Below are 15337 nucleotides of genomic sequence, written 5' to 3'. Positions count from 1 at the left end.
TTGTCACTAATAGTAAGGTGACCAACTTTTTTACAACAAAAAGGACACGAATAAATTTAAGAAAAAAAATCGTAAATAAAAGAAACATTGTATTTATTGCAACAATAATACAGAATACACTATAATATGATAAATGCATAATAAAAAACATTTGTAACAATAACATTTTATATTGTAGTTATGCTTACATGCCTATTAATTATTTAAATGAGTACTTTTCCATTGAATGAATATTTTTTGTCAATGTATCATCTTCTAACAATATATTGGAAATATCTGAACAATAAATATCCTTCATATTGAATTTTACGGCAAGTGCTGCAGCTAGAGTATCAATATTCAATCTCGATTTCTCACTTGTCCAAAAATCTACACAGCTGGACTGCGCGGGGGTGGGCGGCGGAGGCAGGTGTTGTGAGCCAGGCGCTCCAGGATGGCCATGTAGATGCGCAGGGTGAGATGGTGGCAGTGCAGGTCAGCACTGCGTAGACCACCAGCTGGCGCAGCCCATGGAAGGTCAACTGCCCGCCGCGCCCCCGCCCACAGCCGCCCCGCCAGCACTGCTGCCCTGCCATGGAGAGCCGGCCCTACAGCTCGCAAAGCACCAGCCGCGCCAGCTCCGGCCCTGCAGCCTCTCCCCAGCACCACCGCCCCCCCTGCCCATCCCCGTACAACCGGCCCCGCGGCTTGCAAAGCACCAGCCGCGCCGGCTCTGGCCCTGCAGCCGCCCCCCAGCTGCTGGGGCAGCACCACCATCCACCCTGCGCATCCCGGTAGAGCCGGCCCCACGGCTTGCAAAGCACCAGCCGCGCCGGCTCCGGCCCTGCAGCCGCCCCCCAGCACCACCACCCCCCAGCACCACCGCCCCCCCTGCCCATCCCCGTAGAGCCGGCCCCGTGGCTTGCAAAGCACCAGCTGCGCCAGCTCTGGTCCTGCAGCCACCCCCCCCCAGCCGCCCCCCAGCACCACCGCCTACCCTGTGTATCCCCGCGTAGAACTGAACAGGGAAGATCAAGTGAAACTTACCGCTCCAGTCTCCTCCAGCTATCTTTGGAACTAAGAAGTAGGAGATCGTGTAGTTGGGTAGCAGTGAGGGGTGCAAGTTCCTGCAACTTGCACGTGCAAAGTTTGCCGCCCGGGTGTTTTGGCGCGCTCAGCAGCAATTCCTATTGGCTTTCGAAAGCCAATAGGGGGAGTAGATGCAAAAGTTGAAAAAAAAAAAAAAAGGTCCCGGAACGCCTTCTGAGCGTTCTATGAGGAAACAAAAGCCCTGCAGATTAGTCGTCAAAAAGAGGACATTTAGGAGGACATTTTCGAGAGAGGACAGAACTCACAAAAGGAGGACTGTCCTCCCAAAAGGAGGACGGTATATGGAAAAGGAGGACATTTAGGAGGACACTTTTCAAGGGAGGACAGAACTCAAAAAAGGAGGACTGTCCTTCCAAAAGGAGGATGGTTGGTCACCTTACTAATAGATGGAAATTTCAACTTTGAACTTCAGAAAATTCCTGTACAAGCTACAATGCCCTCATGTTTACATTCAATAGTGGTACAAACCCAAATTAAAATAACTTTTAAAATATCATGTTGGTACAAAGTATGTCCACTGTAGCTATACTGAAACAGTACCAGCATTTACCAATACACAAATGTCAATTTGAGCACTGCAATCTAAATACAAAGATTAGATCTGATCATGCAACTTGGTAGCATTGCTCTAATACCCAACTTTTCCCACTTTATTCCTTCCAAATATTAGGACTGCAATCCCTGGAATTCACAGTCAGACTCTTGCAAGTTGATATGTTTAGAAATGGACAGTTCAGCACATCTGAGAAGATTAGAGACTAAGGAAGTCTGGTTACTGGTGCTGTCTAACGCTTTGGTTTTTAATTAGAGGAAGGTTCAGTAAAATAATCACATTGAAGCACATTCATGAATCAATGCAGGGAACCACTTTAAAGCAGCAAATCAAACTAGATGACGGTGAAGCACTTTGTTAGTCTTGTAAAAACATTCTAGATTTTAAAAGGTTATTTTGCCCCTTCTGAACTTGTTACTGAAGACACATTTTCTTTGCACAAACAGTAACATCAGAGATAGAGGTGGAACAGAGTGATACAGGCTTCAGTAGCTAGTCTGAATTCTATCAAATGTTTAGTCTCTTATTACCAGAGCTCTTTTGAACTGGTAAGCACTTCATTCCCTCAGCTCTTAGCTTCTTTAATGTGGTCAGTTTCAAAACTAGACTTTGTTCTCCCTCATGTTGATGTATTAAACTTTGATACTAGTTCTGCCTACACAACTGGTTCAACTCAATTCTCAGCATTCTGAATATGGTCTCAAGGTTGGCCAGTCAGATTATGTATTAATGGCTGAAAGCTAATGTTTACATTCAGTGTTATTTGGGCAAATTTAATTCTTTGTAAGAACTAAAAGGGGACCATGGTAATAGAGACATCCAAACATTTACTGATTTTTTTAAATAAAGACTATAAGCATATTAAATAAGTTTTTCTGTGCCAGGCTCTTTCTTCTCAACTGCCTACTTCTATAAAGTTGTATATCACCGACTTTTAGCCTATGTCTGTTGCCTCCACCAACAGTTGCCAAAAAGACACAATTGAATCCCACTAAGGAGGAAAGGATTCTTCCCAAAAAGCAGCAAGATCATCCTGATATATCTATTTTTCTAGCACTCCTGCAGATAGGTAGAATCAGCAAAGCATTTTTTAGTGTCCTGGGCAAAACATGGCACTCCAGAAAACAAGCATTTATCTTAAAATATGTTCTGAACCTGTTTATTTTTAAACTGGAGTAGGGCACTGGCTGCATTGGTTCAGTAAGCACAAGTCAAGCTCTCTTTGCCTTCAAAGAGGTTCAAGAATATTATTTCAAAAATATTTTGTAACATCCAGCTGAAGCATGACAGGGTTAAAAAGTCTACTGAACCTGCTATTTTCATCTCATTCAACAATGAACATCTGTGGGTATTTCAATGCTTTGCTCTTATAGCTCATGGATAAATGGTTTTTTTTTTTAATCTCAATCCCAATTATTTAAGTAGTTCAAATCAACTTGGCTCCAAATTGCAAATACAAATTTAATTACACCCTCTTTGAATCTTCCACTCAAACTGAATTGGAGTGATATTATTGCTCATATTCATTAATTGTGAACTGTAGAAGTATTAAAGCTGTGAGGAAAATCTACCAGGATCAGTATCTGAACTCATCTCTCATTTTGCAACAGGCTTTGAATGTCTGCAGATTCTGTAAAACACCCCTAGATACGCAACCTTTTGTATGTACATCTATTCTATTATATCTACATTCTATTTCTATTTACATCTAAGTTCTAATCTGATAGCGCAAGGGTGACGTTCTGTGAGTCTCTGAAAATCTTCTCTCGAAGAATTTTTCAAGGTATTGATCTGAATAATGAATCTGTACTTTAAAACAATCTCAATTTAATTCTTAGTATTTCCACACATACAGATTAGAAAGTGTCAGGCTGGTTCAATGTTTGTAATTTCATTTCTATCATTTGTTTCTTTTGGTCTTCTTTCAGTGATCTGTAAAACATAATAAATTCTTGAGATAAAATATGAACTTTCATATACCTTTTGCTCAATCCCCAAATCCATTCCAATTCCCCCCCCCCCCTTATTCACTGTTCATACTGATCACCCTGCATGTTGGCAGCCACACTCTGATTTTCTTAATGAGAACTGCATGGATAAACTGCAAAATCTGGGCAGAAATGGAAACATTAAACTGGTGGTTTAAGCCTCGTGGGAAAAATATAATTCATTTCTCATTAATTTTTGCTTCAGAAAAAAATACTACTGAAAAAAACAAACATGGAATGTGATTTGGTTTAATATTCAAACCAGCTGGAAAGAAAGAGGATCCAGAAATGCTTTAGAATTATGCTTACTAGTAGATCTTCTAACAGATGTGTTAATATACAGGATATTACTGAGTATTTAGAAAATACATATACATATATAAACATTTTATACATATATAAAAATATGAATGTAGTACTAAAATTTGAAATCTTAGTTTTTTGGCAATAGTTTAAATTATCTGATAACACTAGACTGACAATGCCATGAATCTTAAACCCAATTCCTACTACTACTTTTATATAATCAAATCAAAAAAATAATTTTGCAATTCAGTATTCTCCCTATTCCATCCATGGGCAAAATAAAGCTTCAAGACTCTTAGCAATCTTCAGATCATTTGTGTGCAGGCTGCTGCTTTTGGTCACAACTGTCAAATTTGCCATCCAAAGATGAAAATCCCATGTAAACTGTAATTTATAATACAACAAAAATAGACACTCCCACAGCCCCAAACCCACTGGCAGACGGGTAAGAATAAGTCTCTGCTTTTTATAAATAGCAAAATGTCAACAATAATTTTCATTTGCAATGTCAAAAAAAAGTGTGTATGCAATATAAAAAGTGGATCAACATACAACTAATAACAGAATAGTGCTATGCTATTGTCATTCCTTCCAGGCCCAGGAACATAAAAAATAGTTTTATCCCTTACATATTATGAACATCTTATGAAATGTTCTTCTTCACACATTGGTACATACTATAGCTAGTCCTTGATTTATGACCATTAGTTTAACAACTGTTTGAAGTTACAATGGGACTGAAAAAAGTGTCTTAGAACTGGCCCTCACATTTACACCAGCATCCCCATGGTCAAGTGATCACCATCTGCAACTTTCCCAGGGAGCTTCCAACAAACATAGTCAAAGAGAGAAGCCAGATTCGCTTAATGACTGTGGCAAAAAAATGTCATAAAATTGGATACCACTTAATGACTACCGTACTTTCCGGCATATAAGACGACTTTCTAAAGCGTTGAAATCGGTGCCGAAGTTGGGGGTCATCTTATACGCCGAGTCGTCTTATACGCCGAAAATAACAGTAGTTTCCGGTGTATAAGACAACTTTCTAGGCATGCAACTCGGCGCCGAAATCGGGGGTCGTCTTATACACCGGTTGCCTTATATGCCAGAAAATATGGTACATTACTTAGCAATGGACGTTCCGGTCACAATTGTAGCCACAATTATGCTAGGAAAAAATATCAGAGTATCAGAGCAAAACAATGATTATAATTTCTGATGCATTTTTATCTGAAATATTGATATTTTATATTACATTTCTATTACAGGATTGTGTTTCTTCATAGCTTTCAGAAAGATAAGTCATGCAAATGTAGTGATTATTCTTTGAGGTTTAAACTTACTAGTTTCTGTGATCTTTTCCGCAATCTGTGCCATATAGTATGATAAAGCTGTAATGAAACAGAATCAGTCAACATATAAATCATTATTATTATTATTATTATTATTATTATTATTTTGCAATGAAAATGTGCTTATGTGTTGTGTATTATGGACAAAATGTCATGAAAGGATCAAATAACTACATTCCATAATCTTTCAGCTTTTCTATATAAAACCTCTCAAAATTTAAAGAGGAAAAGTCAAGTTGTATTTCTTAAGAATAAACATTATATTCCCATGGTGGCGAACCTATGGCACATGTGCCACAGGTGGCACGCAGAGCCCTCAGCCTTCAGCTGGATTTTATAAAACCTTTTTGCATTAGACCTCCGCTGCCGTGTGCAAAAAAAAAAAAAGGTTCAATCAATCAATCAATTTCAACTTCTTGCGGGGGAAAAAAAAGATCTCGCAAAGTTGCAATTGATTGATTGAACTTTTTAGTCCCATCCAGTCTGCCGTTACCACTGCAGCCATGCCCACCCAGTGGGCCATGCCCACCCAATGGGCCATGCCCACCCGGCACCCGACAATACATAAGTGGATTTTGGGTTGCAGTTTGGGCACGCAGTCTCTAAAAGGTTCACTATCACTGTTATATTCCATTATTTTAGGAACCAGTAGGATATGTGTGTGTGTGTGTCATTACAATTTAATGTTTCTCTGGAAGACATTTCTTTTTTCAAATATATCAAGCAGATGAAGCCTTTTGGGCAAAAGTGATGTCACATTTCATAAACAGAACTACAGTACTGTGATTTGAAAAGTTTGGCTGAATCCTTTCCACTAAGGTTGAAAACTCTAAGATGCTGGCTTTATACTATTTATTTCTAGTAAAAGGAGGAACAAGATATGGTTTCCAATTCCCCATTATTTTTTCTTTAATTCTCCTTATAGATTCTAAGCTATGGAGTACGGACTAGTTAATAATTACCTTTCCTTATAATTCTTACATTAATTGTTGCTGGTGGTTGTGCCACATAAAGCAATATGTAGCTCTTTCTTTTTTTACTGGACCTTAAACTCTACAGTATTGCACTACCAAATTGCAAGCATGTTGTTTTTCATTCTTTAAAAAAAAACTGCCAAAAACATGTTAATTTTCCAAAACATTTAATGTACTTATTTTATTTTTTAAAAGGACCTCAAAAATTCCCCATGGGTTTTAAAAAGGGCAAAAGATTTTTCTCCTGTCTCATGAGAGAAATTAGTGAATTTAGGATGAGGAATTTAAAAGTTATTTACTGCTCACCACCCTAAGTCCATATTCTCTTTCTTATCCTAAACAAAAATACTGGTAAATAAATAGATTACTAACCTTTAAATGATATGGTACAGAGATACCTTGGAATCTTCTTCTTAATTCAGACTGGCTGCTTTGAAGATTATGAGCTGCTGTTACTTCATACTGATCACACAAGCTAGTTCTTGAAATATGAGGTCCTTCACTAATGTCTACAAAATCACCAAATCTGGTCGAAAACAAAACACAGAAAGCTTAAGCACCCCAAAAAGTGTTAATAATAGCTTTAAAAAATGTATCTGTTAACTATCGGGTGGGATGATAAGGTTCCATTCACTGCATGTGTTGAAGTGAAACTGGATAGATAACTAGAAGATGGACTAAATTTCTTAAGTGTTCCCTTATTTGGATTTTTGCATAAGCATGGCTTGGAATCATGGCGTAAATTTCTGCTCTTCTGACAAGACTCAAAGCTTCTTGAATGACTATCTTTAAGGATCTATAATGAAGTTCTCTCTGGTTGAAAACATAATGCAACATTAAACCTGTAATTTTTTATTTTTCTACATATTTCGCCATTTAGAAGTGCGAAAATAAAATCTTTTAATGCCAGTTAATCAACATTTCTACAATATATTATAGCTTATGAGTGGTGATAGACTTGTCTACTGAGATAACAAGCCAAACACTGCATTGAATTGCACATGCCAATATAGTAAATTATAAACAATATATATATATATTAAATGTAACATTAGCATTTAGATGCATATGTGAATTAAGATTTCCTTCACACCATATAATTTTCTGAACGTGGATTGGGTCACTGAATATAATGCATTTTAGTACATTTTCATTATATTTTTAATGAAAGTTAAATTGCTAACAAACCATAAACCCCAATGAGTCAGGAATGACTGGTCTCTTCTTTGACATAATTTTAAAGGGAGGGAAGGAGGGAGGGAGGGAGGGAGGGAGGGAGAGAGGGAGAGAGAGAGAGAGAGAGAGAGAGAGAGAGAGAGCGCAAAAACATAACTTTCTTCTCACTAAAGCCTTAAAACATTGCTCAGATCCTTACCTCTTCATTTATTCTCCCTGAGACTATGAAGAATATTTCACTTCTGGTTCAAAGAGAAGATCATAAAGGTAAAGAATTCTAGCTATAAAAATAAGGCTGGTTTATGTTTTGCTCACCTATGCACTGTTACCACTCCTTTGGAATTTTGAGCTCTTTCTTCAACCATATCCTGTTTGTACCTAAAACACAAAGAAGCACATCTATAACTATATTTCCTATAGTATGTAATGTAAAACAATGGTAAATTCAGCTAGAAGAGTATATATCTGCTATTTCGTTTTTTTCAATCATATGTCATTTTTCCATCCTACATGCCAATTCTAGTAACAATGGGCTAAGGAATATTTTTCTTTCTTTTCAAAACCTGAGAAAACTTCTTCCCTTTATTCTCACCATGAAGCCTTTATTCCAGCGGCTAATATTGCTTCTAGTGGAGTTGTTCCTAAAACTTCAAAACCTTATTCTCATCTGATAAACATTAATGCATTTAAATATATTCCATTTTATTCATACTTTACTCTTCAAAGTAGAATGATGTGCATTATCTATTATACAATAAAGCATATACAACCTATGTTAAATATAGCTGCAATATATGGCTATTTATTTTAACAGGAGTTATACATTGTTCAGCCATATTCCCTTTCATTATCAGTGGCATACTAATAGACATGAAAACTAAAAGCAAATGAATAAGGAGCTGTTTATTTTTTTAATCTCAAATTATAGATCTTCTTAATAAAACACGGATTTCAAACTATATACATATGAGCACAGACAGATACGCATCTTTTCTGAATGACATTTTAACTCTGACATATAGATTGCTAATACTAACTTGTTATACTCAAATATTTCAAGTGCCACTTTTGCATCGACATCCAGCACTTCAAACAGCAAATCTTTCTGAATTAATCTGAAAGCATCTTTTGAAAGAGAACGGAGATTTTCCTTCAAAAATGAGAAAAAAAATACTGAGCTTATATAGACATGATAAACAAGAAGGTTCAAATAATTTAAGTATCTAAAATTCTTGGTGTGTAATATTTAATCATTATTCTGGAGACTTTTCAAGCTGTAGCTATTTAAGGTAGCTCTATCTCTGCAGGAATATAGTAAGCATAAAAAACTGAAACATGTTTCATATTTACTATCCCTTTCATGTAAGCTTAAAAAAACTCAATATCCTCCATTTGCCTAGCAGTCTGGAAAATTATTTGGCTTAATCGAATTAACTATATCCACATAGGGATATCTTTTTATTTCATCCCCAATACAAAAGGAAGTTTATGAATTAACAATTTTAGCATTTACAGCAAATATTATAACAAATATTTGAGGAATAAAAGGGCAAGCTTATGAGGCTATCCAATCCAATTGCTATATGTTAAAACACCATACTTTTCAAAAGGCTTTCTATTATATTAAGGCAAGACTGAGTTTAAAACTAACATTTTTCTGTATGTTATTGATTTGTCACACAGTCAGCCAGCTGGATTAGGTATTTTATCCGCCTTTTTAGTCCTTCCCAAGGACCTGGGATAGGCAGATGTGGATGTTTGACAGTATTATTATTATTGTTGTTGTTGTTGTTTATTAAACTTATATGCTGCCCATCTTGCCTGTTCCAGAGGGTGGAGCAACAGCAGAAAAAGAGATTTGTAATAAAAATATGACCAGACTAAATCCAAAGCTGAAGAAGTTCCAGATTTGGTTTTATACCCTTAATATTACATGAATTAAGGCCTGAATCCAGAACAGAATCTAATATTGGTTCTATCATTATAGGAGGATTGATCAATTTCTGGTCTGCTAATTCTGCATACATTCATTCATACATTTGTTCTGTTTTCAGATCAATTTGTACAAACTATTTAAATATTTTCTCACAATATATACATTTTAAACATATTTTATCCAAAAAATAAACATTTGAAACCTGAATAAGTATTAGAGGCTTGATCCAGCAGTCTAGGAAGTGCAGTTTAACATCTACATTTATAAAAAAAACTGAGGTTCTCAAGTAGTTCAAAATCACTTTGAAACATAGGGCACAAACACATAAAGTTCTGTGTGGATACAAATGCCCATTGCAATTTTTTACATTTAGCAATTATTCTTTTCATATAATGGATGTATTGAGTTGTCCATTAAACCAGCTTGATCTTACCTCAGTTGGTGTCCATGCATCAAGTTTGCTATCCAAGATTACATCATAGCAAAATGCTCCAGATGTCACTATATAGCAAGACAAACATTTTGAAATATTGCTATGAATAGATTTTTCAAAGTAAGATATTTAAGAAATCCAATGAGAACCAGCATATAGTTACGGCATCAGAAATTTGGCTGTACAAATAATTTTAAATTCATATTTAGGCATGTTTTAATTAAGACCAAGCAAAATGTCAAACACAGGATTCAAGTTTTTGGGTTATCCGGAATTCTTCATTAGACAAGATATTATCAAAACAACTAAACCCAGGATGGTAAAGAAATGAAGAAATCTAAATATTAGTCTAGATAGTTAATTATTGGGTTCTAGAAATCGCACTTTTGAACAACCTGCCTGATGAAAATAATGAATTGTGTCCAAATATCAATATAGGCTTTTAGGTCTTCCTCCACCATTGACACTTGCTCTGACAGAAAACTGAAGAAAGGTCTGTGAATGACTGAATGTCTTTGGAACTTTTTCACAAAAAAGTTCACCTAACACTGTCTTAACTTCTCTTTTTAGTCAAGGTGCAAACCTTTTTTTGAGGCTGTGTGTGTTATAATGCAACTCTCTATATACACATACATAAGTAAATTTCTTTTGTTCAATGGGGTAAATTCTTTCAGATAAATTGAACAGAACTGCAGACTTAAATAGAACTGCAATTCTGTTCTATTTAAACAAGAATTTTACCTGTTCTGTTATAGTATGCAATTGAGAATTGAACACTGGTTAATAAATCATTTTAAGTATGCTTTCTCCAGCATTTGGTTGTTAGCATGGCAGTTTTGAATATGGCCAATTCCAAATAAGGACCAACTGAAAATAACATGTATACTACCTTCACAGAAAAAAGTAAATACAGTAAGTATTTACCATCATAAGAACTTTAATATTAAGATGAACAAAAGACAGTTGACAGTGATCTAATGAAACTTGTAGTTTAGTAAATTGTCTATTATAATTTTCTTCAGCTTTGAAACCTTCCAATGGGTTCAGACTATAATTCAAAGTATTTTGCATGTACTTTGTCTCCAAATGCTTTAATACCTACATTTTTGAAAAGAGTAAATTCCAGAGATTTTTTTCTATGATTATCGTAATATTCTTCCAGAGAGTTATATTACCTGGTACTTCTGGAGCTTTAACAAGAGTAATTGAATATTCATCTTTAAATGCTTGTTCTAAAATACAGCCCAGAATCATGGCACAAGAACGCCAATAAGCCTGCAATAGATTAATTCAAATTATCTCAAGACAGTTCAATGTAAGCTTCAAAAGCAAATTTTAAAAGACTCAAGGCATCATTTATGAAGTTTCATGTTTGACAGCAAATGTTATTTAAAAATACAGCCAGACATAAAAGATATTTGCCTTGTTTCTGAGGAATGTCATTTATTTTCTGAGGAATGTCATTTATTTTATGAGTAAAAAATACTCCACTTGTATTACTGTATTTAAATCTGCAATTAATAGAAAGCCAGAAAGATGAAATTCTATACTAAGAAAAACAGAATATCATTATTTTCAAATCATTTTTGAATCAATTTCTCTACAAGTTGTTCTTGGGTTATGACCATGATAGTGCTGGATGAATGGTATATGTACTCAGTTATTGAATTTCCAGCTGCCACAGCAATGCCACAAGAGTCACAATTGTGATTCAAGCATCGGTAACTGCCTCATTCTTATGACAGTTACAATATGTCAGTTTTTCTCCGGAGGAGCCCTACTACAGGGTTAAAGATCTGGAAAATCTCACATTCTGTAGTACATGCCCACTTGCAGCAATCACTTTATCTGCACTCCGCAATGTATGCATACCTGACTGGGCCATAGGCCCCCTGAAATTGCGCCAGGCTGTAAGACTTAACTTCTGCCTGGCTGCACTCCCACCACAGCACCCTACATCCTTCCCCACTTGCCCACTGGCCTGCCTGCCTGCAAGCTACCAAAAGAAAAATTAGTAACAACTAGGACTTGTAACTTCCTGCCTGCTTCCCCTTCGACTTTGCTTGCAGGAACTCACAAGTTACAGTCACACGATGTCCTTGCTTAATAACCCATGATCCTCACGTAATGACTACAACCACATTTGCCATCACTAAATGATGTGGTCACATGATGTTGCGCTTTACAACCGCATCGCTCAGTGACAGAAATTCCAGTCCCAATTATCAAAGTTAAGCAAGGGCTACCTGTATTGACATTCAAATGAATTTAAACCATGCATTCTTTTATCTCTCCGGTTTAATAAAAACAACATAAAGAAAGAAAGCCAGGATTGTTATACTTTGTTCACTTCTTCTGCATCTTCATCTTTGAAAGTAAGAAACTGAATTTCACAAGAATGAGTCAAAGGTCTGTACATATCCCAGTGCTGCCCATCTACAAGGGCAAGCACAGATCTCTTAGTATACCATTCACTTAAATCTGGAAAAGATAAACAAAATAAAATAAAAATTAAACTTCAAAAAGTATTACACTGTGCTAAAATCATATTTTATTAGTGAAATAACAGTCTAAAATAACCACTTGTATATTACCTAAGGTAAAAATTAATTGTTTTTAAGAGAGGCAGCAAGATTTCACCCATAGTTTTATTGAACTGTCTGCTATTTTTACTTGTTTTCTTTTTTTTAATCCTACTATGAGACACTATCAGAATCTTTTTTGGTTAACAGGACGAAGCCAGGATTTTTCCCGTTTTTGATCAAGTTATAAGTTATTGCTAAAGAGCATGATGACTTGGAATATTTTTCTCCTTTAATAATGCTTCATAGGGAGTTAATAAGGATAAGTAAAACTGATTCAACAAAACTGAGGGTTCCATATTGCTAGAGACTAGGTATCATAGAAGAGAACATATCTGTAGAAACCAAGAAATACATTAGGGAAGCAAAATAACTGGTGATCCCAAATGAATTGTGTATTTGTAGAAGCACAACTAACTAAACCAAAGTCCTTCTTACATGAAGCCTATTTCAATTTGTTACTCAACTTAACAAACCATTTCAATTACTTACGCATAGCACAACTGTATGGAGTGGAAAGTCCTTTGTTCATTATAAATAAGGTGCCAGGATGTGATTTACCCACATGTTTTACTTCAATTTTCTCAATCCGTGGATTAAGAGACAATTGTCTTTCTTTCTCTTTTGTGAATAGATCATTGCGCCTTTGAGCAATTTCTGCTGTTGAAAGTTGAGGAGTAGATGCAATGGAAATAAACCCTGAGAAAAAAGAAGACATCTTGTTAAAATATATTGTTTTAATTGTCCAATATCTTCTTTGCTAATACATTTATATGAAAGTAAGTTCTATGAATTGTGATTAAATATTCCTTACTGCAGGACCTATAAATAATATCTGAGGAACATCTCTGGAATCTGTGAAAGTACATTTTTTTACTCAAAACCTAACAAAAATAACTTAATCTTTTAAGAGAAGTTCCTGCGAATTTGAGGTATGTATGTGTATGGGGTAATGACAATATCACATGCCTTTAACATCTATCATATTACATAATCAAATAATTATTTGAGTCTTTATAAAATATGTACAATGATGCTATGAACTTCACTGTGCAAACACCTTACCACACACAATGAACACTGCTCCTCCAATATATCAGACCCGACAACTCTGCTTTTCTTACCACCAACAATTATCAAGAAAATACTCTTCAACTTAAGGAGCATTGAATATGAAATGTCAGGATACAAAATCCCCAGAGTTGAAAAGCAAGGCACTAGAACCACATAAAACAAACCGAACTCAATCTTCATAGTCCTAGAATCCATTATTAAATTCCAGGTTAAATTTGGGAAATACAAGTTTTCGATAGGAAATATTCTTGATATTATGCAAGTGGTTATCTGACTTTCACTAATTATTTAAAGCAAACAGCCATCTCCATGCTCAGAAAACTGTTCTTGCAAAATTTAAGAAGGATATGAGGAGTCCTTGATGCTCTCTGAGATTGTTTTCTTGCACACATTTTGTTACCAAACTAGGCAACATCATCCGTGCTAGTAGGGAGTGGAGTTTGCTCTCATTTTATATTCCAGTGGCTTGACCTGTCAGTGTTGGTGGGAGTGATCTTGGTTGTTTTTTGGTCCCAACCAAATGTTAATCTTGTTAATCTAATGTTAATCTTGGTGTTAATCTCTACTCACCTGGGTGTTGATTGCTGGTGAGGACGTGCTCTAGTCTTTCTGTTTCATTTTGGGCTTGTTGATTGTCTATTTTGAATGATATATCAATGTTCTTTGTGCCTGCTGATGGCTAATTTGTCAAAGTTAGGGCCATCAAAAGGCACATAGATATAAACATCTACATACCATTCAAAAGAGACAATCAATGAGCCAAAAGGGAAACAATCAGCCATCAACAGGGACATAGACATAACATTAACATTCAGATTAATATTAGACCAATAATCAAGTCGCAAACAATACCCCAATCAAGGAATTGCCAAACAAGCTAACAATAAACAGGCCAACCATAGAACCACAAAAGACCATCCCCACTAACATTGACAGGGCAAGTCACTAGAATACAAATTGAGAACAAATTTGTATTCTATCCCATAACCAGCAATGATGATGCTACCTAGTTTGGGTAATGAAACGTCTGCAAGAAAACAATCAAACTCAAAGAGCACAAAGGGTGCCACATTTCAATTCTGAGCAGATATTCTGCTCTTATCGTTAAGAAGGGCAGGCAGGCATTGCAGTATTTTAATCTAAGCAATACCGTAACCAAGATATATCAAAGTGAACGGCAATGTAACAATTCCTTAGTTGTATCCCTTGAATCCAGAGTTTAAATCAGCCATTCCTCGGGTTCCTCTGTAGGCTTACGTTTGCTGCAACCCCGCCACAGTCCGCGAGCCAACCGAACTGAAGCCATCGCGAACTCCCTTCCCCTCGTCCTCCTCTACCTTCCCTAAGCGGTCCGACGCACTTCGCGTCCTCCGGAAACACCGATCGCGACAAAAGCGTTCCGTCTCTCGCGGTTCCTATCTCGCGCTTTCGCTTCAGCGATAATCGACGCTGTTTGGATCCTGATGCTTTTTTTGCGCAGCTACGAGAAAAGAACTTATTTGGGGAGGGGGGGGGAGATTTATCTCCTAGCTGTAAAGCCTTCTTTTCTAAGGCTACCATATCGATGCTACGAAGACCCGAACAGCTACTCAATAATTGCCAAGGAGTACCGATGATTTTGTTGCGAAAGAAAGAGAGGGACCTCTTTGTGAGATAGACTCCGCTCAATCAGAAGAGACGCGCGAGAGAAGCTAAGGCGACCGGTGGAAACGAGGCATAGACACCGAGGAATAAAGTTGCACAAGTGGAATATTTGCTTTGAGGCATAGCTATAAGGAGATTTGTGAAGAGGCCGGTCGAAAGCAGCCACTTTCCTATCTCTTTGAACTGTGTGATCTTGAACCATAGACAAACGTTCTTTTATGACATGAATA

General features: G+C 36.5%; 1 protein-coding gene across 1 annotated transcript; it reads right to left on the bottom strand.

The window, feature by feature from the left end:
• Window positions 1–3452: 3452 nt before the first annotated feature.
• Window positions 3453–14819, bottom strand: MRPL39 (mitochondrial ribosomal protein L39). The gene is made up of 10 exons (XM_039357777.1): window positions 14721–14819; window positions 12882–13088; window positions 12149–12288; window positions 10983–11082; window positions 9808–9875; window positions 8476–8588; window positions 7754–7816; window positions 6635–6788; window positions 5280–5327; window positions 3453–3574 (listed from the first exon to the last, which is right to left on the bottom strand). The coding sequence occupies exons 1-10, from the start codon at window positions 14767–14769 to the stop codon at window positions 3509–3511; spliced, it is 1008 nt and encodes a 335-aa protein (XP_039213711.1). The 5' UTR covers window positions 14770–14819; the 3' UTR covers window positions 3453–3508.
• Window positions 14820–15337: the final 518 nt, after the last annotated feature.

Source organism: Crotalus tigris, unplaced genomic scaffold (assembly GCF_016545835.1).
Source record: "Crotalus tigris isolate CLP2741 ecotype Arizona unplaced genomic scaffold, ASM1654583v1 scf7180000018944.1027768, whole genome shotgun sequence".
NCBI lineage: Eukaryota > Metazoa > Chordata > Lepidosauria > Squamata > Viperidae > Crotalus > Crotalus tigris.
This window is presented reverse-complemented; position numbering and strand designations above follow the sequence as displayed.